The sequence below is a fragment of the Vidua chalybeata genome, chromosome 4, assembly GCF_026979565.1.
Source record: "Vidua chalybeata isolate OUT-0048 chromosome 4, bVidCha1 merged haplotype, whole genome shotgun sequence".
Lineage (NCBI taxonomy): Eukaryota > Metazoa > Chordata > Aves > Passeriformes > Viduidae > Vidua > Vidua chalybeata.
Genome location: NC_071533.1, coordinates 5,693,710 through 5,720,196, shown reverse-complemented (window position 1 = coordinate 5,720,196; position 26,487 = coordinate 5,693,710). Strand labels below are relative to the sequence as shown.

The window sequence follows — 26,487 nt, the reverse complement described above, 5'->3', positions numbered from 1 at the left end:
AAACAGGAACAGAACAACAAACAAATGAGAAGACTTATCCAATCATGCTATAGCACAGCGCCTGCAGACACAGACCTGGCTCTTGCTCTCGGCGGCTGCTTTTCTGCCTGAGCACACGAGTTTCATGACAACAGAGCAGGTCTGAGAAAAATCGACTCCAACAGTTTCCTTTACCCCAGTGTGGATGAAAGACAATGCCATTAAATACAGAAACCCAACTGAGACCTGCGGCTGGCTACTGTGTCACAATAAAACTTTGTAATTGAAATTTACCAATTAATTTTGTCTTTTTCAAGTTTTCATTTGTATTCATTACCTAGGTTTATGATGCTTTGTTTTGTAAATGAATGCTGGTCTCTGTATTCAATAAGGATATGCAAATTGCTATTATTTTATCATTCCAGCTACCAGAGATCCATGCATATTTTCACAAGCTGAACTGCCAGAAGCCACAAAAAGAACTTGGGTCCTTGTGAAGACTTACCCACCACTGATTCAGGGTTATGAATAGAATTTTTGAAATCATTCAACTCCAACAATGCTTGCTTTAGGGTCTGTTGGCTCACTTCCAGCAAATCTCAGTGAAGCCAGCAGTCCATCGCAGGGATCTTGAGAATCTCATATGATTTCCATTTGCCATGATAGGAAATGGTGATTTCTAAATAGGCCAGTTGAGACACAGAAGCGCTAAGCTGTACCTTCTGCAGTGAAATTCAGAGAAAATCAGGGGCCTATTTACCTCCTACAGAGAAGAGCAGTTCAGCTGGGTCAAACAAAGCTCACCACAATTTACACTGGAGCACAAGATGAAAATCAGACTCCTTATATCCAGCACAGGATTAAGGTGGCATTTTCCCCCATACTGATTCCATGTAGCCACATTACCTCTGCTGTCCTTGCCCTATGATAAGTCATAGGGCATGAAAGCAAGCACAGGGACAGACTGGTGTCTCAGGGCCAGAAACTGGGGAAAAAAATATGAAAGCGTCATGCTGCTTGGTTAAATGTACTTTTACAGTTTCATATTTAGCAACAGTTTAAAGTGCATTTGACTTTGAAGGCAAATGCCCTTGTGGAAAGGTGGAAATCTTAACATGCCTGGGTCTACGGTTCCCTTGTTGCTTTATTTAGCATATGAAAAACTTCTACACTACACAATAAATAAATCAATAAACAAAAAACAAAGAACTAAAGAAAAGACTACTTGTTTGGAAGCAATAAGCAGACCTAGAGATGCAAATTATTGCTGCTTTCATCACAAGCTAAATGGCATGCAAAATATCAGGAAAAGATACAGCAAGCAGTTGTTTGTTCGTCTGTTATTAATTCCTTTTTATTTTCAGACGCTGCCTCCTGACACCACTCTCTATGCTATGCTCCAGAGGGCACACACACAAGTTGAACTAGTGCCTTACTAAACTGCAAACCATGTAAAATCAGAGATGATTATTCCCCTCTGTGCCTGAGGTTTTGGGAAGGAAGCTCTTTGAAAATTTTCAAATCAGAAGGAGCAGAGATAAACACCTAAGTATAACCATATATAATGTCCAATATAACGTCCTGCTTGACTGCTGCCTGTTTTTCACCTCCCGAGGCAATTAGAAATAAATCAAAGTGGAACCAGGGTTTGGCTGCACGTTAGAAGTAGTTAGTTGGAGGTTAAGAATCTTAGCACATAGAGCAGCAGCTGTCAGAAGTCACAGTCAAGGCACTGAGACATGTGCAAAGCTCCAGAAAGGACTGCAGAACTGAGATCTATGCCTTGATCCTCTGCTTCATTTAGTCCAACATCAATCCCGATGTTGCAGTCCAAGTAACTTCACTCATACAAGCATCAGAAAAAAGCCAAGCACACCACAATCTCTAAACACCTGCATTCAGCTCCAAAGCACTGAAAATCTACACTTGGTAAAAGGTTTTTTGTTTTTCAAACATGAGTAATCACAAATGCTGGCAATGCTGTATTAACACATGGAACATCCCTAAGCTTTAATGAAGGGCAGGCTAACTTCTAGTGACAGACCTCTTCATGATTCAAGGTAAAGCTTCAGTTTAGCAGCTATTTGCCTTGATGTTTTTAAGACCATGTGAAACAGTGTTAAGGAATTTAACCTACGGCTGTTCAAGACTCTCTGAAGTGGAACTGTTGGGATTTGGGTAGCCCCTGATGGGAAACCCACTCGCCACTGGAATATCCAGGTCCTGGATTACTAGGAGTAGGGAATTTTTTAATGTGTTCAGAATCTCTACAAACCAGACTACTGCACACCCTGGAACACATTCTTGAATATGTACACGTACTTCAGAATGCAAGTAAACTTGCCAAGGACACCTGGCATAGCCAGCTTTGAACAAGTGCTTACCAGCAACCAAATGCACATGTCTTCCTGAACAAAGGAAAAAACATTTTAACCATACAGAAAACCTTCTTCTCTGGCCCACCTCCTGGTTCTGATTCCCCACCAAACAGGTACTTCCTGACCCCAATGAGTGCTTGCTCATCCTTCCAGATTTCAGATTCCTTCCAGCAGAGATGCAGAAGGGTCAGGAATTGTAGAACTACCCAAAGATGTTTCCATATGGAGAGGACCCAAGTCAACCTTTCATAGACACTTCCCCGATAAATCTACCTTCTCCTCCTGCAAAACTGCAGGTTCTCTGGGACTTCACAAAACAATGAGAGGGAGCCCATAGGGAGAATCTGTACCTGCCCTTGCCCAAACTCCCACTGAGGTGGCTTTTCAGTCTTGCATTCAGTGAGATCTGACTGTCATTCAATGAAAATTGTGACATTCAAATTGAAATTCATTACATGCAAGCCATAGGACACTCCAGAGACCAGAGATACATGCACACCTGCATGAGCTTTGCTATATTTTCCAACCCCATGGGCTGGTTCACACTTTCTTTCCAGAGCACTAGTGAGAATACCAAACATTCACATTTGTAACAGCTCCTGTTTCAGTGATGCAGAAATCACCCCTCTGCCAGCTGAAAAGAGATGCTCACCTCCTCAAAACTAACTGAAGAAGATAATGATAGACATATTAATGAAGCAAATCATGACATCTGATTTTATTTGTGTAACTGTAGGCCAAAATATTTAGCACACAACACTGCTTGCCAATGCCTAAGGTGCAAACTCCAGTAAAATGTCAAGGCAGCTGAATATGCCTTTGATAACAGCTAGCTTCTCTCTCCCCAAATCCTCCTAAAATGGACAGACACCTTGCTGGGCAGAACCTCTCTTTACCTCCATCTCTGTTTCGAGTACTCCTGCAGATCTGTGCTGATGTCTGCTCTGAAGAACCATTTCTAGGCCCTTACTTACTGAATTTTCAGCATGAAAAATATAGTAGCCTGTATTGGATGCTGTACCTTGTTTTTAAAGGTTATTTCTATACAAAAAAAAAAAAAGGGCATGGCTTATAAAAATACGTGGTAGTTTTCAGTACTACATGGGAAAATCTGCTTTTTTTTTCACATGCTCCAGATACCACAGCTATAAAGGCTCCAGGCCTGCCAATGCCAAGGAAAGTCTCTGATGCGTGGCACCCCAATAACGATTGTGGAGATGGCTCAAACTCTTGAAAAGGATTAAAACCCTCCCCAAACCACCAAACCCTTATCTCCCTCAGTTCTGGATAAGTCATGGCAAACTCTCAGTTTTCTGACATTCCAATCTCTTTGTTGAGACTTTGCTGAGATATCAAAACCCTCCCCTTTGTGCTTGTATTTGTTATATGCTTGAATTTCAGCATGTTTTAACAAGCTCAGCACAGTATCAGCTCAATCCATTAAGATTTCCTGAGAAAGCTTTTCCTTTCTATTTTGAAACACCACTTTCCACATGATGTTATGAAAACCTTAATATTTCTCAATAACAGTAATAAGATTCCTAAATGTTCAAATAATTGCCTTAGTGACTTCTAATTTTTTTCTTGCCAAACACCATGGAATACAGGTGCTCTCCTGACAGATGCTATATGGAACCAAAAGGGAATTGCCACCATTTTACAAGGGTGAGGCTTCAAACCAACCTCTGAATTTCTGTCTTTTTTTAAACATTCTGTGACCCAGTGGAAGCCTGCACTGGAGAAGGCTCCTGCCTCTTAGGCTGTAGTGCCAAACAAGTGCTAAAAAATGACTGTTAAAAAAATGACTGAAAAAGCCATGGGAATCCTGAGCAGAAAGCTCAAGAAAGAGTGGAGGCACAAGGGATGACTCACACCCTCCCTTTCTCCCATTTTTCTTTTGGATATATCTATATAAAAAAACCATCATGGTAAGAGAGACCTACAGATAATCTTGCCAAGGAATGTGAAGCACACTACTCTCTAACAGACCAAAACCTGTTGAAAACCTGTTTTGTAGATCCTGCATTTCCTAGCTTCAGGTCCTCTTTTAGCTCCTTTTACATTTTGATTTTGAAGTATCTCTTCTCAGGTCTCAAATACTATTCAGGTACTCTTTTGTTACCTCTTCCAGCAGGAAACCCACAGGTAGTCTCTCTTGCTACAACACAAACAGATTAGCAGATCATCTGAGGATACTTTTATGTTTCTATATCTGGAACAGGAATCACAGAATATGCTGAGTTGGAAGGGGCTCATCAGGATCATCAAGTCCAACTCCTGGCCCTGCTCAGCACACCCCAGGAGTCACACCCTGTGCCTGAGAGCTTTGTCCAAACACTCCTTGACCTCTGTTGGGTTGGTGCTTTGACCACTGCCCTGTGCTGGTGCCCAATCATCTTCTAGGTGAAAACCTTTTCCTGACATCCAACCTAAACCTCCCCTGACTCAGCTTCATGTGATTTTGAAGGTGTTCCAGTTCTTTATTTTGATCCCTTCCAAATACCTGCATGCTCTTGACAAAAGGCACTTCAGTACTGTTTTGTCCACAAGATCTAAATTCTCTGCTCAATCTGTTCCAGTCTGTCTCAGCTCAATTTAGCACAGCTGCCATCAAGAAAAAGCTGACTAATGCCACAGAAAAAAAACCCCAAAACATTTGAGACCATCCAATTCTCATAGGTGCCAGAAAACACAATTAAAACTTGCCTCAGGTGAAATTCATACAAGGCAGCAGTGCGTCCTGAAAATCTTTAAGGCGAGTTATGGGAAACAAGAAGTGGAACATCTCTGCTGTAGCACCTGGGATCCAGTCCAAGAGCCACTCAGATGACAGGCAGCATGAGGGTTTCATGCTAAGTGCAAATTACACTCTAATCTGTTGGAGTATGCATATCTGAATTAAAAAAAAAAAAAAAAAAAAAATGGCAACAGCCAAATCATCCTCACATCTACTCTGAGACCCCTTTGAAAGAGGCCTCAGCTCACATGAGCAAACTTTAAGACAAATCCTGAGTCCAAAACCAAATAGCCAGTGAAGAATAATCTAGGTCAAAATCCAAACTTAGCTATCAATACCATCATAGCTAACACACACTTAAGCAGCAGGCTAACATGAGTCAGTTCATCCTACCTGGAAAGCCAGGCCAGTCACACTTAACAGTATCTTTTAAATAATCCTGATGCTAGTTGCTGGTTTTGATTTTAGGACAAAACAAGCCTTAAGAAAATACCACCCAGAACAAGTAAAACAACAGACTGCACTTAACAAAAATGCAGAAATTTTAATTATACTGTAGCTTAAGAAACAGCCAAAAATGCCCTCAAGACATTAAAATTACACCTATTAATCAATGCAGATCAAATGCAAAGATAAATTCTGTTTATGAGTGGTGGAAAGACAGCACCTTTTCCTAAAATACTTTCTTGATGCAAACTTTTTTCCTAAGGCAATAGAACACTTTCTGTCAGATGTCAGAGAGCATTTCTTAATCCCACCACTCTCAAAGACAGCTGACAGGTGGGCAAGGGAATTTTTGAAAATCTGGCCGCAGAAAACATTAACTCTCTCTGTTAATGCTGACTTCTCTTCACAATTCCTTTTGGATGTTCATAATTACACAGAAGAAAGTTGTAATTTTTCTCTCTTCCTACATTAATGGTATTTTCTCTTTTGACTATCTAAGACTTTAGGCTACTTGCAGTAGGAATTCTGTTCTCCATATTTACAGTGGAAATTCAGGCATAGCCAAACTTAGACACTTGGCTATTATCACAATATATTTCTATGGCTAAATCACTGTTTTCCTTTGATCTGCTGAAGGACTCACAAGTGAAATTGCTGTAGTACCATCATGTACATGCCTCCTTCTTTTCAGTACTGAAAAGAAATGCTCTGATCACTTTATTTTCTCCACTAAGTCACGTGTGCCTGTAGGACATCACTGTAGACTTGGGAGCTCAGATCTTAATAAAACTGTCTCACCTGAAAGCATTCATTTTAAGTTTTCACTTTTCTTCAGATAAAAAACCAGAAATACATTCCCAATCCTTAAATTGAAATCTTATGAGATTTTTGAAGATGTTATTGCCTAGAGCTGAACCAGCTTTTGGGAAAGCCCTGGGGTTTTCTAACATATTTCCAATTGCATCCAAGAGTTCAGGCACTTTTTAACTGCTCACATTCTTTCCAATTTAAGAAAAATGGAATAAGCATCAAAGAAACACTGAGCAAGAAACTCAGAAGTGGACTACAAAAGCTTACCAGAACTTGCCAGGAATATTTTAGTTTGCAAATCCATCTGGAAATGGATTGAAAGGTGGATTTCTTCTCGAGAGGGTCTGATCTCTGACTAGGAAGTTTCCCTGACTGTATTTTGAAAAGTCTGCCTTAGCTGAATAACAAGGAATGAGGGTACCTGCCAGGCAATTTCTACCCAGTACTCTCCAGGACACTGGAGGATGTTCTTACTTGTCTGAAAACCAGCTGCAGTCTATCCAGTTTCCAGAGCTTTCTCTCCATAGCAGCTTAAGAGAGAGTTTCTTGTTTACGTAGATGAGAGGTTCTGAAATTAATCCCCTCCATCTTTTAATTTACACAAAGACTTTAAAAATCACATTTCATTTCAAGTCAGGAGCACCTGAGTGCAGTGGTAACTCAGTGGGATGATTTAGGTGAGATTAAATTTTAAAATATTTTCTTTCCATAAAACATGGCAGCAGCTGTGATTTTTTTTCTCAGATGTATACCGTGCCATACACAAATGCTCCTGCTCCAGACTAGAAATGAGCAAGCTCATATTGATAGCAAGTGCACACAGTAGAGAGTCTTTTGAATGATTAAAAAGAACTGGTATTTTTGATTTCTATACAGACTTGCCTCTTCCAGGCAGAAAACTCTCTGTTGGAAAGCCTTAAGTAGCCCAAGGGAAGTATGTAATGTGTTTCTGGTGAAGTTTACCTGCAACTGCACAAATGCTTCTCCAGCTCTTCCTGCACCTGGGAGGGACTGAAACTGGATCTGCTCATCAACAGCCAGGGAGGGGAGGGAAATTGTATGGACCCATACACAAACCAGTCCTTCCAACAATGACAAGTCATTCATGGGGTCAAACTGGTTAACAAATGAGTACTGACTTGGAAATCAATGTACCAATTTTTTTTTCTTCTTCTTCTTTTTTTTTTTTTTTTTTTTTTTTTTTTTTTTAAACTTCCCACTCATCTGAAAAAAACCCACTATTAAAGCATGGTAGTAATTGTGACCTTGCCCACATACATTCTATTTTAGGATATGGGATTTCCAATGATTTAAAAAGTAGGACTATCCCACAATTTATACGTTTGCTGCATTTGTTCAAAAATTCAGTTGCTATTTTCAACTGATGCTGAAATGTTTAAAAAAATATTTTAAGACTCTTTTATTGCTCTCCCTGAATACAACCCTGTCATGAGACAGTTTCCACAGCCAGACAGAAACAAAGTAATTCTCTTGTCTGAATGATTTTTTAAAAGCTACATTGTTTAAATTATATAGCATTAACTCTTTTTCCAGACATGGGCAAATGAACATATCTCCTAAGTTGTTGTTGAAAAAGGAGAGCAACTCATTAACCATACTATTATGCTTTTCTCTGGAAACCATTCTTTGTATGAATTCTAACTGCCTATCAACTAAAATCTCAGACTTCACTCAGAAAAGATTAAATGGAAATATCCTCAGTATTTACAGCTGAACCTCAAGTTTAGTTTTTCTTTGATGTTCTTTTGCTTTTAAGAGGGAAAGAGTGCATTGTTTGGAGGAAGCATTATGATGGTGTTTCTGAGACCACTGAAACACAGCATAACACACTGAATCACAGATCTTGGGAATGCTGGGAGCTGCTCTGCTCTGCACAGGTTACAGCTGAAGGTGGGTCTGCAGCCTGCTCCTCATGCTGCAGGGACAGCTCAGCACCTTAAAGCTACCTACTAAAAGAAAAAATCACCATTTTAAGCTCTCTGCCTTGCTTTGCATCCAGTAGCTTTCCAGCCCCTCTTCCAATAAGACTGGAAGCAGTAAAGTGCTGCTGTCACCCCCCCAGCAAACAGGAGGTGCCTGCTGTCCCTCCATCTCCCTGTTAGTGAAGTAGAACTGCATCTTCACTGGGTCACCAAGCAGAGCTCAGCTTTCAGAGGAAGTTGACAGAGCTGTGAAAACAGGACAGGCAGGACCCAACTTTGACAAACACAACATGAATTACTCAAAAGTCAGCAAAAAAATAATTGCTTCCATGGCTACACGTCTGTGAAAGCTGGGTGTTCTTCACACCGACTGCCAGTGGCTGCTGATGCTAGGTTTTCGTGGCGCCTTTCTGCCAACTAGATGAAAATAAGATGCCTTTTTGTTTCCAAGAGTGAAGATATGTTATGTTTCCTCATTTTATTCTGATGGGCAAAACATATTTACTTACATTTCCAAGCCAGCACGGGCAGGTTTAGCCTGTGATAAACAGGAGGCTAAGCAGATACCTCCTCTTTTGTTTTCATTTTCTAATATTGCTTTCACCACCTTGGAAGGGGTAAAAATAATATCACCCAAGACAAGAAGAACAAGATGGGAGGGAAATATAATTTAATTGACAACACAGACCTCATGCAAATAAAGGGAGGTTCATTTTTAAATCAAGAGAATCTGATTTCAGGCCAATTTGGAAACCACGGCAGAAAAACGGTTGCCTTAAACTGGGTGAGTCAAATTCTTCATTTTGTTTTAAAGAAAAAAAAAGAAATGTTGTATAGACTCAACACTGAGCCCATACAGCATTGAGATGAATCCAAAACCATGATGCATTAGCAAGCAAAAGATTATGATGTCACCACAAATGTTATGAAGTCAGTATTTCCAAAACATAAAAGCAGAAAAACAGATTTACAGGAATGAGATGGGCCAAATTAGGACTTTTTTTTTTTTCTTATTTTTCCTTTGATGAATAGTAAATAAAGCTGTCCAACTTGTTATCATAATGCTTGTTTTCTATATTGCTTATTGACGTGACGTAAATAGTATATAAAATGGAATGATTACAGGTTTTAGAGTAACTTAATTGACCAAAATAATTCTGTGCATCTGTTTTTCGTTTTCAATTTTGTGCATATCAGTAGTGTGCTATTTCCATTTAGCCATACCTCTGGGATTCAACTTTCTGCTTCTATCTTTACAGTCCTGGTACAGTCATTTTATGGTAAAAGGGTTGGGGTGGAGGAGAGGAACAAATAATAGGTGAAGCTGCAGCAAATGGCACAAGGATACAGTCCCTTCCTGGAAAGAGGATTTTGTGGCGAACCATTTCTCCCATAATGCATCCCACAGACCATATATCCACTAGAACAGCAGAGACAGGGAAGTGAAGAAGGAGGGAAAAAAAAGCAAAGTTAACTACAACATTTCATTCCTAAAGGAGGGGGAAAAGGTTGGTCAGCACAGTACAGTTTGTTTTGTGGCTTTGCTGGGTTTCTTTTTCATGTCTCACCAAAAGCTAAAATAAGTAACTAAATAAATAAAAGCTGTGTAAATCAGCTCGACAGCAGTTAGTAACAACAGTGGAAAAAGTTTAAATTTAACATTTTGGGTAAAGGTCCAGAGCTAGCAAGTAAAGATCAAGTAACAATTGCACAGACCCATGGTATACACTGAATTTATGATATATGGCTAAAAAACAACTCTTCTTTTTTTTTCTTTTTTTTTTTTTTTTTTTTTTGGAAAAAACCAAAACAACCAGATAATGATAATCTGGAATAAATCCTACTTGCAGAGCTTCTAGGCTTTGTTCTTCAGCACTGAGACTCTGTAGCAACTGAAAAGAGGTTCCAAATGGAACTGCTCACACAAGTAAAGGCCATATGGAAAAATACCACCCTTAAAGGATATTTAAAACTCCTCTTACAGGATCTATCCCTGTGTCCTATCTCTAGGTACCTATCACAGAGAGCATGACCTGAGTGGACTCTCTTTTGTACTGTGCAGGTACTCAAAATAAATGCTATAACAAAAGCTCCAAAGGACAAATATCAACAAGATTAAGAGCATTTCCTATTCCCAGTCCTGCCTTCAGCTTTTAGATGAAATATGCACAGTTACCTTATCCGCTTGACTTGGATAGGGGATTTTTTGCCCTTTAAGTTATTTAAAGAAAAAATGCTGGATAGATAGCGACAGTATTCACAGAAAAAAAAAATTAAAAACCAAGCAAAACCTGTTTTCCATGTGAAGAGGAAAAAACTGCTTTGAAATGCTTTAAAAGACTATGTTGTTTCTGAGCCTGAAATCCTCATTTTCTGGTCATGTTTGACCTACACAACCAATTTTCTCCTCTTTTTCTCCCCCTTTTCAACCTTCAGAAGCAATCCAAAACAAACCAAAGAAACAAACAAACAACTCATTTCTTGGTGAAACAAAATAAAGGTGAAATGTTCCATTTGGGAAAAGGAGGGTAGAGGTATCAAGGGCATGGGACAGCAAAAGCATGCCTGAGGCAGTGGCAATTTTCTTCCTAGTGACAGTTTTGGGACCTTCCATAGAAGTGCAGCAAAATTGTGATAATTATGCATCTTTAGCCAACCAAGTGCAAAAAGAAAATGAAAGCAGTGAACAGTCCTTATACAGGCAGTGTACATAGTCAGAGGGGAAAAAGTTGGGGTTCTTCAGTAATGTGGCAGCATAGGCCAGAGCAGGGAAGCAGAGAACAACCCTTTCTGTTGACTTCCCTGGGAGCTGGGTCAGAGCCTCCAAGCAGAGCAGCTCCTCTGACAGCTGAGCTTCCTTTTCAAACATTTTGTTTTCTTCCTCTCGTTGTTTTGGCTTTGTCCAAGCAGGACAAGATCATTCATCTTAAGCCAAACTCATTGCCCAGGGAAGTCAAAGGAAGTTTCTGTGTTAACCTCAATGGGCATTTGATCAGGACCCTTGGATGTGGCAAACATTAGAACTTTCCCAGCTGTGTACTTCATCACAAAAGTGTGTCTAACTTTTTCTTGGTGCAGTTTTAATCATGTGAACAGCAAATGCTCTCTCTGTCCTTTCATGGACAATAACAACAATAATCCTAATCATCTACTAAATGTTTGGAGGGGAAGAAAATCAACAAAAGAATTCATTTGACAATAGAAGAACTCTGGATATTGACTAAAGAACTATCTAAAGAGTGCTAGTTCAAATTTCTAATGGCACTTAGCAAAAATTTCAAACAAAATACTTGAAGGAATATCATTCCTTTATTTTCAGAAATTATTCTCTAACCTAAGACTCTGAATAATAATAATAATAATAATAATAATAATAATAATATTTTATCTACATTTTAGACTTTCGTATTAAAATTTATACTTTCAACTCATAAACATTACAAATAATTCATACAGGGACCTGCTAATTTCAGAAGAGGCTGCGTGATTATGTTTTCAGTAGTGCTAAAGTCATGGAACTGGCTCCCTAAATCAGTTTCACTGCCCTTTACAGGATGCAGTTGGCTGTTAGTAAAAGTTCTCCTGCAGGTTAGCTAGCCTCCTTAACGTAAATCAAGTAGGACACTTTTTAATAAATTGCTGGTCTTGTCACATTTGCTGTATTTGCCATCAAAAAGTTTCCTCAAACAGACAAATTATACCTTTGACAGCAAAATCTGAGCCATAGCTATTCCCTCATTTCCTGCCTGGTCTACTCAGATGCAATTCTTAGTTTTGTTACAAAATGAGAACAACTTAAAAAGTTTTCCCTTCATCTTCTGCAAAATGTGAAGTTTTGCTTATCCGTTTCTCTGTAGCAAGCACCCTCACCTGCTTTTCACAGTATTTCCAAGGACCAAGATCTCTCTCAGTCTATTCAGAGGAATACCCTATTTACTTCTAGGGAGATTAAATACAAATTATACGTTTTGTTTCTTTTTTTTTAAGTTTCAGCTTTTTTCTCTTCTCTGCAATTCTACTTTTCATTTAAAAAAATGAACTCAAACTGCAAAATTTATACCTAGATCTTGACAAAATGAAACCTATCAGTAAAACCTGGGACTTTGTTAAATTTATCATGAAGAAGGAATTAATTCCTGAAATTCAGACCTAGCTCTGGATTTAGAGAAATTCTGGAAGGTCTAGGATATTCTATTTCAGCTTGTACTTCTTCTTGTTCCTTCAAACAATTCAGAGACCCAGACTCAAATTTAGAACACATCACTCGTTCAGCAATTCCAGTGGTTCCCACATTATTTCATGGCCACAGAAGACCAAGATGAAAGCTCTGGTCAAAATTAGTTTGTAGTTGTAACTTCAAACATAACTAAGAATAAGTTTCCTGTTACTCTGCAATCCCACACTGATAAATTCACCAGCAGTGCATCCCAAACACATTCTGTAGCTGCAGCTCACGACAGTGAGGAACTGCTCTAACGCCAGGTGTCATTTCCCATCATTTCCCATTACATTTCCTGCCCCTCCTTTAGGTCTCCCTTACAAGGGAGAAGCAGAGCTTGCCCTTGAGGGGCCCTGGTGCAGTGACACTGCAGCCCTACCGTTCTCCTTGTAGCCCATTCCCAGGATGACCTCCGGTGCTCTGTAGTAACGTGTCACCACATACGGGGTCATCATGAAGCTGGTGCCTGCTGTCCTGGCCAGTCCAAAATCCAGAATCTTCAACGTGCAGTCAGATTTTACTACAATGTTACTTGGTTTTAAATCCTGCAAAAGACAGTGGAAAAAAACCCTTGTGGCTATCCTTTAAGAAGCTGGGCACACCTATGATGTGGACAGATACTTCAGGTCACCGTTCAAATACTCTTTCCCTCTTCTGAGCCAGTTACTATCAGAAATACTTGTAAATATACAGCAAACCCTTGCTATTGTTTCTCTAGCAAAGTGTTCTGGAAGTTGTTCTACCTCAGCATAGTGTGGGGCTTAACCTGAATAACAGGAGCCTACTGGCATTAAATTAATTGCATTTACTAGGATTAGTATCCAAGTACTGTTTTGATTAGATTATTTTCTCTTAATGCTGTGAACCTCATAGAGACGTTCCAACTGCACATGTAGAGATACATTAATGCTTCATGCATAATAATTCAACTCACCCTTTGCTGGAAGACTATCTGGCAGCCAAACCCATAACCTTCTGCTAAACACATGACATGCCAAGAAAGGAGAACTTTGTAGAACAACATCCACTTTGTGACCTACTTTATCAGCCTTTCTTTTCTTTAGGGAAACTTTTTTTCCTAATGTGGAAATCCCAAATTAGTGAAAGCGCTTTTTAATAAAGAAGTTAAGTCAGGGTATTTTCAATCCATTGAGAATTTCCTCCTGCTCACAGTGACATGACCTAATCCCCCCTGCTATCAACTATCACACATCCACAGTCAGGTACCACATCCTGAGCAGGCATAGCACTGATGTGGAAAAAGCAAAATGAGAGGATGCATTTCATATAGACTCAGCAGTCTTTTCATTTGCTTCAGCACATGTAAATGATGGCAAATGCCAATTCCATATCCCCTGACCTCTGACTGTGGCTTTTATGTCTTTTATTCATTGCACTGGGACACAGGGCTTTGATCCACAGTACACAAGAGAGCCAAGTGGCATTTAAAGTCTTCATGATAATTTCATATGCTGCCCTAAGTTTTAAGCCAAAGGCCCCTTACCCTGTGAATAATTCCTGCAGAGTGAAGATGCTTGATTCCACAGAGCATTTGGTACAGAAGGTAAGACATTCGCTCATGGTCCAGCTCCATCTGAATGACCTGGCACAGGTTGGCATCCATTAATTCCATTACCAGGTAGCTGAATGGAAAAGCAAAGCCACAGGGTTATTTTTTTTTGTGTGTTGAAGGCAAATCACAGCATCATCTCAAATAAGTAACAATGCCTTTTCTTGCTCTAAAATTCACTTTCTTTCTGATGACTGGGAGTAACACAGCTGGAGACTGGGCCCACTAAGCACAGCACCATGGTGGTGCTTGTATCTCACTGCTGAGACACCACTCTTTCAGCATACCAGGAAAACTGGCAGGTTATTTGCCCTTTCTTGGTGCATTCCCCATGACAGAGACTATACCCTACATGGGCAATCAGGCAGCACCACACAGAAATGCACAAAACCCATAAGACCCACAAGCACCAAATGATGTAACTGCTCTCTCTTCGACCACTGCAAGGATGGCTGCCACAGTACACATAGGAATCTGAGAGAAACAGAGGTGTCTGAGAGTGTAAAATATTCACCCCCGTGCAAAATGCCTCCAAAAATCCTCCTGAGCTTGCATAACTTCACAAAATTCTCATTACAATTAATTGGTTACTGCCGGTATCAGACTACAGAACAGGAATGTATATTTCCATGCAATGTATACAGAATATGGGAAAGACAAAGATAAAAGGAGAGCAATAATATGAAGCAGAGAATACTTAAAATTTCTTTCACAGCAGGTTTGTACTAGGTACAGTAATGGTTGTCCAGCAGGGCAAGGTTCCAGCAGAGATGCTGATTGTCTTCTGCACCTACCCTTAGTTCCGCATGCAAATAACTTTACACAACAAATATGAAACCTGGTGGTTTTCACCTTAAATTGTCAAAAGAGCTCTCAATATAGGCATTCAGAATATTTCTCTATCTACTAGACTCACACTATCTTTTTTAGAGGGGGCTACAACCTTTTTATTTTGCTGAATTATTGCAATCAAGGTACACCATAATACTTCACACATCCCTAAAGCTTTAGCTTAATTACTACCCCTGTTACTTACACATCCTGGAACTCCTCCAGAGATTTCTGTGGTGTGAAGACATTTAATAAACTTATAATCTGAAAAGCAAAGTAAGACAGAAGAATAAAGTGATATATGCAATCAGTTGAACATGTTTTGAACTATGTTAAAGAATAAACTGTTTTTTCACTGCTCTATTTATATTAACACTTCTCGCTTTATGAATCCGTAAAAAATCAGCAGCATTCAAAATAAAATACTACAGATCTCTCAGATTTCTTATAGATGCACTTGAAATCATCTGAAACCAGTGACAAAACAAAGTGCTAAGGGTGAGACACTCCTCTCAATGTTGAAGCTGCAGGTTCAAAGACCAACTTCAGCTCAATTTAGCATTGCAGTCTTTGTGCTACAGCCCGAATTTTCTTATTTATGAGGGATGATAATTGGAAGGTACATATAACCAAGGATCATCTTATTAAACAGTAGTCCTTCCTTCTCTCTGACATGACCTCAATTCCTTTGAGGGCACATACATGCACATGCTGGCTGACACAAATTCCATCGTTGCAGGTACAACTTTTCAGCGGAAGCACTTTGAAACAGAGACACCCTGAGCAAAGACATCTTGCACACTTTGACTCCTTTTCTTCTTTCTCTTGTTTGGTTAGCATTTTTGTTTGTTTTATTCTAAACGGGCTAGGCTGCTGAAAGATACTGGTAAGAATGTGTGAAAAAGAATAGAGGAAACAATGTGACCCCACAGATCTGGATTTCCCCTGTTTCCCCTCTGTGCAGGTAACAGAGTTAGATGACACCAGCACTGCTGCCACGAAGGCAACACCTGAATGTCTCCCTTCCCACCTCCATTACCTCTTTAGGCTTTCTAACAGAAATTGTTCAACATTCTTTCTCTTTACTCCACATATTCTGACTGAATCTTACCTCTGCAAAGGTGCCTTTACAATCCTCTCCTTCCTTTGCACTTCTCTGTACAGGCAGATTAAAGCTCTGACCCAACCCATGTGGTGCTGTTAGCAGCTGTCACGCACCATGTTTAAAATGATGTATTTAAAATTAGTGACGCTCCTGCTGCCCCCTCTGCTCTTTCCAGTCCATTAAAACACTTCTTGCTCATCCCTGCCTTTTCAAATCCTCGTGCACTGGGCTGGCTGAGGGTAGCTTCCATCAAGTCAACAGGGAAAAGATAGGAACAGTCCTGATCAACACAGTGGGAACGTAAGGATAAATCACTGCCCAGAAGTGAGGCAGAGACACTGTAGTGTCAAGTCCTGCAATATGCCATTTTAGGGTCAGTCCTTTCTCTTTCCATGTGAACATGTGATTGAGAACAAATGCAAAATCTCCGCTTACATCACATTGTTATAAGCTCATTTATGCTCTGCATAAGGAGAAAGAGTCATTGCGAGATCTGAGGGACAGGTAGACACTGCAAAGTGAAAAATTCTCTCCTAATGAAAAGGAAGAGGCACACAGATATGGCAGCAGGAAATCTAGGAGGTGGAAGAAAATGAAATCCCTGGGACAGCCCTTTACAATGCAGTGTGGCAATCCTACATATTTCACTACAAAAAAGCAGTTGATACAGTGTCAGGCAGATAGTTCTAACAGATAATGGTTAAAATTAACATTCAGCCCTGGAATAACACTCCTGGTGCAGCACAGGAATATTTTCATTCATTATGGATACTAAATGATATATAGTAGATGGTGTAAGAAGCAGGAAAGTGTAGAAAAATCCCAGTTTGGCACAGCCTTTAAAAAAAGTATGTGGAATACCTCAGTCTCTCCTGTGGGCATGCAGTACCAGACAGAGTGTAGCCCTTGACATAATTTACTTCTAATTTCTTCCATTTAAAAGAGGAACCCAACAAAACAACTTCCTTTCTAACACAGCAATGCACATACCATTTCTCCTGCTGAACACTTACATTTTTATGATTCACACACTTCATGAGGACCAGCTCCCTGTAAGCTCTCTTGGCGTGAGTTTGGTTCTGAAATGGCCGGCTGAGCTTCTTAATGGCCACGTTTCTGTCAAGGACGGCATCATATGCAGCACTGCAGTGGTGACAAACACAGGGGTTATGCATCTTAGAGAGAGCCCAGCACTTACTCAGGTAAATTCCTGAACCTCAGGTCTACCGCTTCCTTTTTTTTTTTTTTTTTCCACTGAGAAAAATACTGGGACAAAAGAAGAAGAGGGTTTCTAAAAAAAAAAAAAAAAAAAAAAAAAAAAAGTAAGAGATCAATAGGAAACATGTAGCACCACATCAGCAGAAGACAGCATACACCACTACTTCTGAACTCCAATTCCGTTGGAAGTTAACACTTATTTTCAAAGGGTGGGGGGAAAAAATCAAGTAACTTCAGATAAAAATACAATAAAAACAGGATGAGAACGAAGTTGTTCCATAAAGCAACTCTCTGTGCATGGCTACAGCAGAAAAAGGGTTTTGCTTTTTGTGTCGGAGTTAAGAACACTTTCATAATGTGGCTCAACAACCGAGTGCCCACTTTCCCAAAATGAATTTTGTGTTTTCCTTATGATATTTCTAATGGGATCAAGTTATTTAGTTGTTCTTTGAGACCACATAATCCAATTCCAATAACATACCTAGAAACAGAACTATTTCACAAGGTTTTTTACCGATTCCTGGTTACAAAAAAATTTGTTACATGTGCACGGTTACAACTTTTGAAAATGAAGAAATACATTGTTTGCAAAGTGAACTTTTAAAGCTGGGGCCCTAAAATGCTCCTTAAACTTTTATATGTTTTTCACAACCTTCCGTTATTTTTATAAATGTTACTTCTTATGTATTTGAAACACTTATTTTGGTGGCTCAAATCTGACTACATAAATTCTGACTTCTAAATACCACAAAGCACACTAAGTTCTAGAAGCATTCCCAAATGGACAGCATCCTCAGACCCTCTTCCTGATTTTTCTTTTTACCAAGAAAGAGGAAAGGCATGACATGGGTTTTCTGCTAGTCCATAAAAAGCAGCAGTGTATTTCCCAGGAGCTAAATCAACCAAACCACCCATTCTTCTAAAAATTGCTTTCCTAAGCATGAAGTGAATATTTGGAACCCTGCAAAATCTTTTCTCATTAACCCTTGCTTACTGCAGACACTCAGTGACAGAGGCTAACTAACCAAGCTGAGCAGAAAGCATGCAAGCATCAGAAGCTTAGTCACAAAGCCAACAAAAATGTACAGCTGTTCAAAATAGGTAAGAAACTGTTGGTAATGTTTGTCTGGGAAACCACACAAAAAGAGAAGAATCAGAAATACTGAATTTTCACTACGTCTGCATAAATACACACCAAATGCATCCCATAAATAAGAACAATTGTTTCCTAAAGGTGATGAGAAGTTTTGCAAAGATTACTTTTAGGACTTATCTAGGAAGTCTCTTGAGAATGGATCTAGGGAAGTGATTTTTCCACGGCCACATCTGGAGTTCTGGGTTGTACTCCAGGCTCACCAGTATGAGAAAGATAAAGACTGGAGCACTTCCACTGATGAGCCATGAAGATTATTAGGGACTGGAAGATCTGTCATACAGGGAACAGCTGAATGAGCTGGAGTTGTTTAGCCTGGAGAAAGCTTAGTGTGGATCTTACAAATTTTCTTAAGTATCTGCAGGGAGGAGTAAAGAAGACGACTCTTCCAGTGGTCCTGAGCAATCTGCTCTAGTTGACTCTGCTTTGAACAGGTGGGTTGGACCAGGTGTACTCCAACATCATCCATTCTGTCAGTTGGTAACAATTCTTTATTCTCCTATTCCTTAATAAGGCAAGTAACTTCCATGACCCAGCTAATACCCTGCTGGTCACATGCATAAACAAAGATCCTGTACTCACCAGTTAAACCACACAGGCGGCAGCTTAGGTGACAAGGCTGTCAGAGAGCGAGCCTGACTTGATTTCTCTCTAGCCACAGAATTTCATCCAACTAAACCTTGTGTTAGGAGGAACATGACGTGTGATTTACAGCCTAACAGTATGTAGCAGAAAGCAAACCTCCTGCAGCAGCTGTCAGAGTCTTGTCTCTCATTCTGATGTAGTTCAGCCACAACAGGGCATCATAAAAGCCACAACTAAAATACCCTTTAGTTCTATTAAGAAAACATCGAACAAATAAAATGCAAAGCCCAAGGATTTAAATAAACAGGATCTTCCAACAGTTGAATATTTTGTCCCTATTGTTCATGGACATATACTGCAAATATACTTCAGCAGACAAATATCTCAGCTAATCCATATTACTTGATCACCCAACTTCTTTCAGGATGAAAAGCCTATGTAACACTCATCTGAGCTGTGTAAGAGTACTGTGAATAATTCTAATAATCTTTTTTCATATTTTAATCTCATTAGATACATCATAAAAATACTGACTAGGAGTTAGAAAACAACAAAAGTTTGTCTGAGCAAACACTTTCCTCAGCTTCTGATCTCTGTCTGCTTTTCTGAATTTTCTCTCTCTGTCAAAGCAACAGACAAAAACATTGATCTAAAACCAGAAAACTGAAGGATTCTTAAACACTCGGCTTTTATGGTGAATTCCTCTTACTTGTGTACCATGGAAGAACTAAAGTAATCCTTTGTAGAGGGATATTTACTTTGAGACACAAAGATCTTGACTGCAATTCTATCATGGTCTTCTATCAAATGGAAGGTGCCCAGCTACTTGAAGAAGCCAATACATAAATCCATTGCACTGGGTAAATCCACAGCCCTGATGGTGTTTTTTTTTTCTGTGTTCATCAGAAAGAAGCTTTTATTTACAGCCAGCCAACTCTGCACTTCAGTACAATGAAACTACTGACACCAGATGTAGGTCCTCTCTCTGCTGCTTGCTACACCAAATCCTTACCTTGGCACACCAAGGTTAGTATTGATGATAAGCCTTCTTAAGACAAACTTCAATCACTGGCAGAAGAGTGGCTGTATAAACATGTGGCTCCAGGGATCAGGTATAAGAGAGAGAGTAATGAGTGTCTGTGAACTGTGGTGAAAAGGATGAGTATGAAAGACACTCTGAATCTCAAATAAGAGACTAGACTTGCATCTAAAAGAATTTATCTGGAAACTCTATCAAAACACCTCTTGCTCAACTGTGAATTTAGTTTTTAATTTCTACAGTTTCTTGATTTTATGGCAAAGACTCTAAATTACCCCTGGTCTTGTTATAAAATGATAGCTTTACTGTGACATGAGCTCAGAAAAATCCTCAAAATTTACTACCATGTCCCTGGCAGCTGTACAGACAGAAAAGGCAGTAAATAAACCCTTTCCCTATAAATCCTCTTTACAGTTAGTCTGGCATGGTAAATGTTAGTGCTAAAAATACCTTTTAAAACTGTAAATAATTTGAAACAAACCTATTTAGCAGAGATAAAAAAATATAGTGAATATAAATTCATGACTACCAAGAGATATATGTAATCACAGCTATTTAACAAGGCTTTTTGCTGACTTTGGAAAGAAAAAAAAAATTAAACTCTTCCTAGTCAGATTTACACAAACCCAAGCCATCATTTACCGTAATATTCTGTGTGACCTCAGACTATAATGATCAATGAGCAATGATCTGTTGTCATGCCCTTGGAGGACCAGGCATTCATTTTTATACCTCTTTTGAAAAGAAATGGAAAGCATTCTAGTTTCATGTCCAAGTTTCTATTTCAATAGACACTTACAATAAATACTTAAAATGATTCCTCCCATCTTTTCATCAACAGGGAAACTTAACAGTTATCAATTCCATTATAGAACAGACTGTTAAACCCACAGAAAATGTGTATTCTTTAAAGTCAACTCTTAGAGATGAGTCCTTAGGATAATAAAGGACAACCTGAAAATCACATTTAACAAGAATGCTAATGATGGCTCATCCTCAACTACTGATCACCACCAATATATGGAGTGGAACACCTTCTATAGAAATGCTCAGATATGCATTTAAATGTATATGCACAGATAGATAAAAAAGAAAAGCATAGTGGATGCATATATGAATCCTTTCCACAGCAATTTCTCTGTGGCAATTTCAAAGCCCTTGGTTTCAGATAACAATCACTATTGCAGTTTCTGAAGAAGTCATTTATGGAAATGACAAGAACCAAATCTTTTTCCCGTGTCAAGCAAAATTTCTGTAGATGTGGTTTATGAAGCTTAACCATAAAATGCTTCAAGTGCTTTACCTTCTCTCTATTTGCAGGCCCCTTTCAGCCAAATACTTCAACAAAAAAAGAGTGAAAATGTTATTTTGCTTTAAGCAAACTTTTCTAAGTGTACTCTGGTAGGGGTTTTTTGGTGTGTTTGGTTTGTTTGCTCCTTACATTGCCCTCACGTATCAGTCTAAATTTTAGAATGAAATTAGACTTTCTCATTCTTAACTTGTTTTTTCTCCTCTTGACATATAACTTCCAAGTCTCTAAAGGCAGATATTGATAAAAACAGTGCATATTCTGCTCTTCAATAATTACTTTCAAACAGAAAAAAGTTATTAGAGTGAAAACTCTCCAGAAAGTATATTTAAATATGGTGAATGTTTTCCATTAAACTAGTGGAAAAAGAAAAAAATTCCATACATGCACCAGGGTGCAGAAAGTTTTCCCCAAGCAGTACGAGTCAAAGACTGCTATAACAAAAAAAACTTTAAATGTCCTTATTAGGTTTGGAAGCAATCCTTTGTGCTAAAAATCCAAAAAAAAAAAAAAAATCCAGTATGACTGTACTGAAGAGTTGCAGACCTCTTGTCAGCAATGGCTACTATACTCTCTGGATCAGCTCTATTCCCTCTGAAAATTCAGAGAAATTGAAATAATATTCAGAGCTGATGCTAAAGAACACCAATACAGCTTCATAATGGATGACTGCTGCACTTTTCTTGTTGCCAGTTATGGTTCCAGCCTGTTTTTTTTGTGTTTCCATCAGCTCACAGCTTCTTGCAAGCCAGTGGAAACAGCTAGATTAGAAAATATAACCAAGCTGCCTACCCAGCGGCTACACAAGTCATCATTTTTTTACTATCACCAGATTCCAGTTTCACAGAATAAATAAATTAGTTGCTGAGCTTTTCCATGAGGTTCCTCATCACTGCAGAGATTATTGATTGGGCTCAAAACGTTCCTTCCTGCATTGCACAGAAACATGTGATCTATTACCCTGTGTTGGAATGAAGTAACATGAGAGAGGACTGAAGCGCCTGAATTGTTTGGGATTATCATCCCAGTCCTTGAATGAAAATTCAGCATTGCTGTCAAGATTAATGGTGAATTCTGTAGTGCTTAAACTTCAAAGACGTGCCACAAAAACTGGAGAATTTTAAGAAAAAAAGTTCAAATGTGTGGCTCTATTTTTACATTTCAGTGTTTTATCAGGAAAGACAGCTGGTCTCACTCATCCCCTCCCTCCCCTGCTGCCCACGCTGCTGTGGATGCAGCCCAGGATGTGTTTGGCTTTCTGGGCTGACAGTGCCCTGGCTGGGTCATGTCTGGCCTCTCATCCACCAGCACCTCCAAGTCCTTCTGGGCAGGGCTGCCCTGGATCTGTTCATCCCCAGCCCGTGCTGACCCCAGGGCTGCCCCAGCCCAGGTGCAGCATCTTGTACTTGGTCTTGTTAAAGGTCATAAACCTGCAAATTTGCTGAGATGCATTTGATCTCTTTGTCTGTGATTAATGAAGATATTTAAACAACCCTGGTCCCAGTATGGACCTCTGAGGGGCACCACTTCTCACTGATGTCCATCAGGATTCTGACCTGTTGACCACGACCCTCTGGATGCACGTGTCCTCCCCTCAAATCCATCTCTTGCCATTTTAGAGAGAGGGGTGCTACAGGGGACTATGTCAAAGGCTTCACAGAAGTCCACATAAATTAAATGTGGAACACTTCCCTTGCCCACTGATGGAGTCACTCCATCACAGAAAGCTATAGAGTTGGTCAGGCAGGACTTACCCTCGGTGAAGTCCTGCTGGCTGTCCTGAATCACCTCCATGTCTTCCATGTGCCTTAGCACAGCTTCCAGGGGGATCTGCTCCATGAGCTTCCCAGGCACATGGCTGAGGCTGACAGGTCAGTAGTTCCCAGGGTCCTGCTTTCTGCCCTCTTTGAAGGTGGGTACAAAGTTCCCCTTTTTCCTGTCACCTGGGACTTCACCTGAGTGCCATGGCTTTTCAAATATCATGGAGGGTGTCTTGGCAATTGCATCAGCCAATTCCCTCAGCACTTTGGCTTGACTCATGGACATCCAGGTTCCTCAGTGGTCATAAACCTGATCTTTATTTACAGTGGGAGGGACTTTGCTCCCCCAGTCCCTATCCTGCTGTCCCTCCACTGCAGAGGTGTGGGAAGAGAGGTTGCCCCTGAAGAGTGAGGGAAAAAGTTGAGTACCTCAGTGTTCTCTCTGGTAGGGGTGTCAACTACCTGGCTCAAGAGCCCATATACTTACATCCAAACACAAAGTCCAAGCCCACAATTCATCCAGTCCCTTTATTGCCACCCATAAAGGATTAAACAGTGTCATTTCCATATCCATAACAGTCCAATTTTGAATCCGTGTTGCTCATTCTTTTTCCACTACTACAGTCATTGCCTAAAATGTCAAAGCCAAGCAGCCCATTGCAGCAAAGATAAAACTGGAAGCAAAATTCATTCATAATTCTAAGGATAGCTGGATCTGAAAAGTTCTCTATGACATCTATCTTGCAATTTAGTCATGCTGAGAGAGCTCTTATCTGCCAAAATTTCAGATGGGAGGGTCTGAAGAAAGGTGTTTGAGCCATCATATATAAGGCAATGTAAAAGAAGCTGCAGGGATAAAAAAGGATGGAACACTTATTTTTAATTAACATATTTACAATAAAAGTTGGTTATCTTTCTAATTATGTGAACTGGTGATGCCCTAACAAGAATCATTTTGCAACCCACCAGTTATCAGTTGTACATATTGAGGCAAGATAAAACTCTTCCCGTAGTCATTTTCTCTCACAAAGACAGTGGGGATACAGGGATACAGTGGGAAAGGCAATGTGGAAACAGCTATAAAGTTCACACGTTGCCTGGCACACCACTCAATGGGCTCTGGCTCAGTTTGGCAGGAGATTAAAATATTCATGAGGATGCTGAGTATGGAGCATGTTTACATACTTCTCATCTGCATGTGCTCTGCTAATTCTGTGTACTTGGCTCGGAAAGCCGCCCGGCTGTTTAGTACTTTTCCGAACAGAGCTGTAAAATCAGTACTTTCTGGTCTTGAATGCCTCTTGTCACTAACTCACTACACAGTCTGCTAGCTGCCAGGAGCTTTTGTTAGCTGCCAGCCTAGGAAATTGAACCTGGGCAGCAAAAGGAGCCATTTCCGTCCTGCTTTAAAAAGGGCTCTAGACCAACACGCTTTCTTATACATGTGAAGCATGTAAGAGATGACAACCTCATGGTTTCCAGAGTATCCTACACTACTCACTCTTGGCATGCTCAAGGATTTACCAAAGCCAGAGCAAAGTAAAAAAATGAAAAATGGACCAGAGCTGGGGGTGACTATCAATATTCAGTGGCAGGAAACGCATGGGCAAAAGAAGCTTAAGCATGATTTGCAGGTAAACCATATTAAGTAGATGTTTGCCCCACATCTGGAAAATGGGTATAAGACACTGAATTTGGCAAAGATATCTGATATTTACTGCTCTGAGCTCAGCAGGTAAATGCAAACTTTGGACAGTTTTCAAATTTGTTAAGCATCACAGCCAGAAAAAGTCCAGTTTCCTTGTTTAACAGCAATTTAAAAGACATGGGAAATAGTGGCACTGAGTCAGAGTCTGTGCACCCGGCAGAAGCTGAGTACCTACCACATTCAAACTGTCAGTCACGTGATAAACCTGCTATTTTGTGGACCTACAAACTGGAATAGAAACCCGCTACTATCTTACTATTATTCCCTCACAACCATAATTTAAAAGACTTGCTTGCTTGCCTGACAAATAGAACAAAAGCTGTCACTTGGGTGAATAAGAAGTGCTATTTCATTTTTCTTGCTGCCTTTCTCAAATGATTAAAAACCAAAATTCAAGAGTGGAATAAAAGTGCACTGCTACGAATCCTTCACCTACAACATGATAATCATAGGAGAAAAAAGGTAAGAAGTTTAACCCTAAAAGGCTACTCAAATTCTAGTTTCCCCCAAACTAACCCTGCAATCTCTACAAGGCTGTTCTAAGCAGACAAAACCAGCATATTTTACCTGCTGCATAACAAGTCAAAGTGTCTTTTTCCAATGGAAACAAACCAAAAAAATATTAGGTGTTGCATAGAGGTAAAACCTTACAAAGAAAAGGCCATGTAAAATCATGGCTCAGGCCTGCTACTTTGGATAAGTAGAAAAGGACTATGGGAAAGAGACTCAGCCAAATTAGGGGTAGAAAAACAAGTTATATAACCCTAGCATGTCCTCATCATGGTGTATGGTGGTTGGCTGAGTTATGTTTGTTAAGATTTAAAGCTATGTAACTGAGAAAGGCCTGACTGCTTAAAAAGGCATGGTTTTTGCAATAAAGCAATAAAGGTCTCCTTTGCACCTGCCTGGGGACTCTGCGTCACTCTGAACCCTCGCCCCAGAATTAGGTTTTTGAGTTGCCATGTTACACCAGAAATTTCAAGACTTAGATGTGTAGACAGGATTTTAAAACACGTATTTGAAGCCAGAAAAGAAAAAACAAAACCAAAAACAAACAAAAAACCCCCCAAAAAATTCCATACAAATAACACCAAACAAACAAACAAACCCCTCAATGTCCTATTTTTGACTTGCAAAGGGACTCCTGTATTCGAGTCTTCTTACTTTCTGCTTCCCTTTCTATCTATCTCTATTGCAAACTCCTGCCCATTCTGCTGAGTTTTCCCACTCATATCATGCCAGACATGCCTTGCATTGTTCACAAATTCCACCCAGGCTTCACACAGAATATCTTGTTTCATACTGTCTTTCTATCTTCCACAACTTCTTTTTAATTTTTTTTAGGCTGTCACTGGCTCTAACCAACCAACACAGAAAGAGCTTATGTTTCACAATCATCAGTTACTTCCCTGCAGACACAGAACTTACAAACAGCTGATATATTTTTTAATGGCTCCAAGGGGACCACAGGTCCAGCCACAGCTATGAACAAACCTGCTCTATGCCTAAGAGTTGTACTAATCCAGCTGAAAACCCTGGCTGCCAGTGCTCTGAAATGAGCCTGACCCTGCCTTTACAGTACTGAATTTGTGACCAGGTAAAGGGAGCATTGTTGCCAGGGTTCACAAAAGCAGATTGCACAGAGATGGTTCCCTCACCAACTTATTTACCTGTTCCCCCCATAAACTTGCAGAGT

General features: G+C 39.8%; 1 protein-coding gene across 16 annotated transcripts in view; it reads right to left on the bottom strand.

Annotated features, from left to right (window-relative positions):
- MAPK10 (mitogen-activated protein kinase 10) overlaps positions 1-26,487 on the bottom strand; it is a 137,578-nt gene that overhangs the window by 29,388 nt on the left and 81,703 nt on the right. For 14 of the 16 annotated variants that reach the window (XM_053941086.1, XM_053941084.1, XM_053941080.1 and 11 more), the window contains 5 exons: positions 17,033-17,162; positions 15,120-15,178; positions 14,018-14,156; positions 12,893-13,058; positions 9,643-9,714 (listed from right to left, as the gene is read on the bottom strand). In XM_053941086.1, coding sequence (XP_053797061.1) covers positions 9,643-9,714; positions 12,893-13,058; positions 14,018-14,156; positions 15,120-15,178; positions 17,033-17,162 — 566 coding nt within the window. Of the gene's footprint in view, positions 1-889; positions 965-9,642; positions 9,715-12,892; positions 13,059-14,017; positions 14,157-15,119; positions 15,179-17,032; positions 17,163-26,487 lie in introns of those variants that run through there. The other 2 variants (XM_053941095.1, XR_008430585.1) reach the window with 2 other exon arrangements.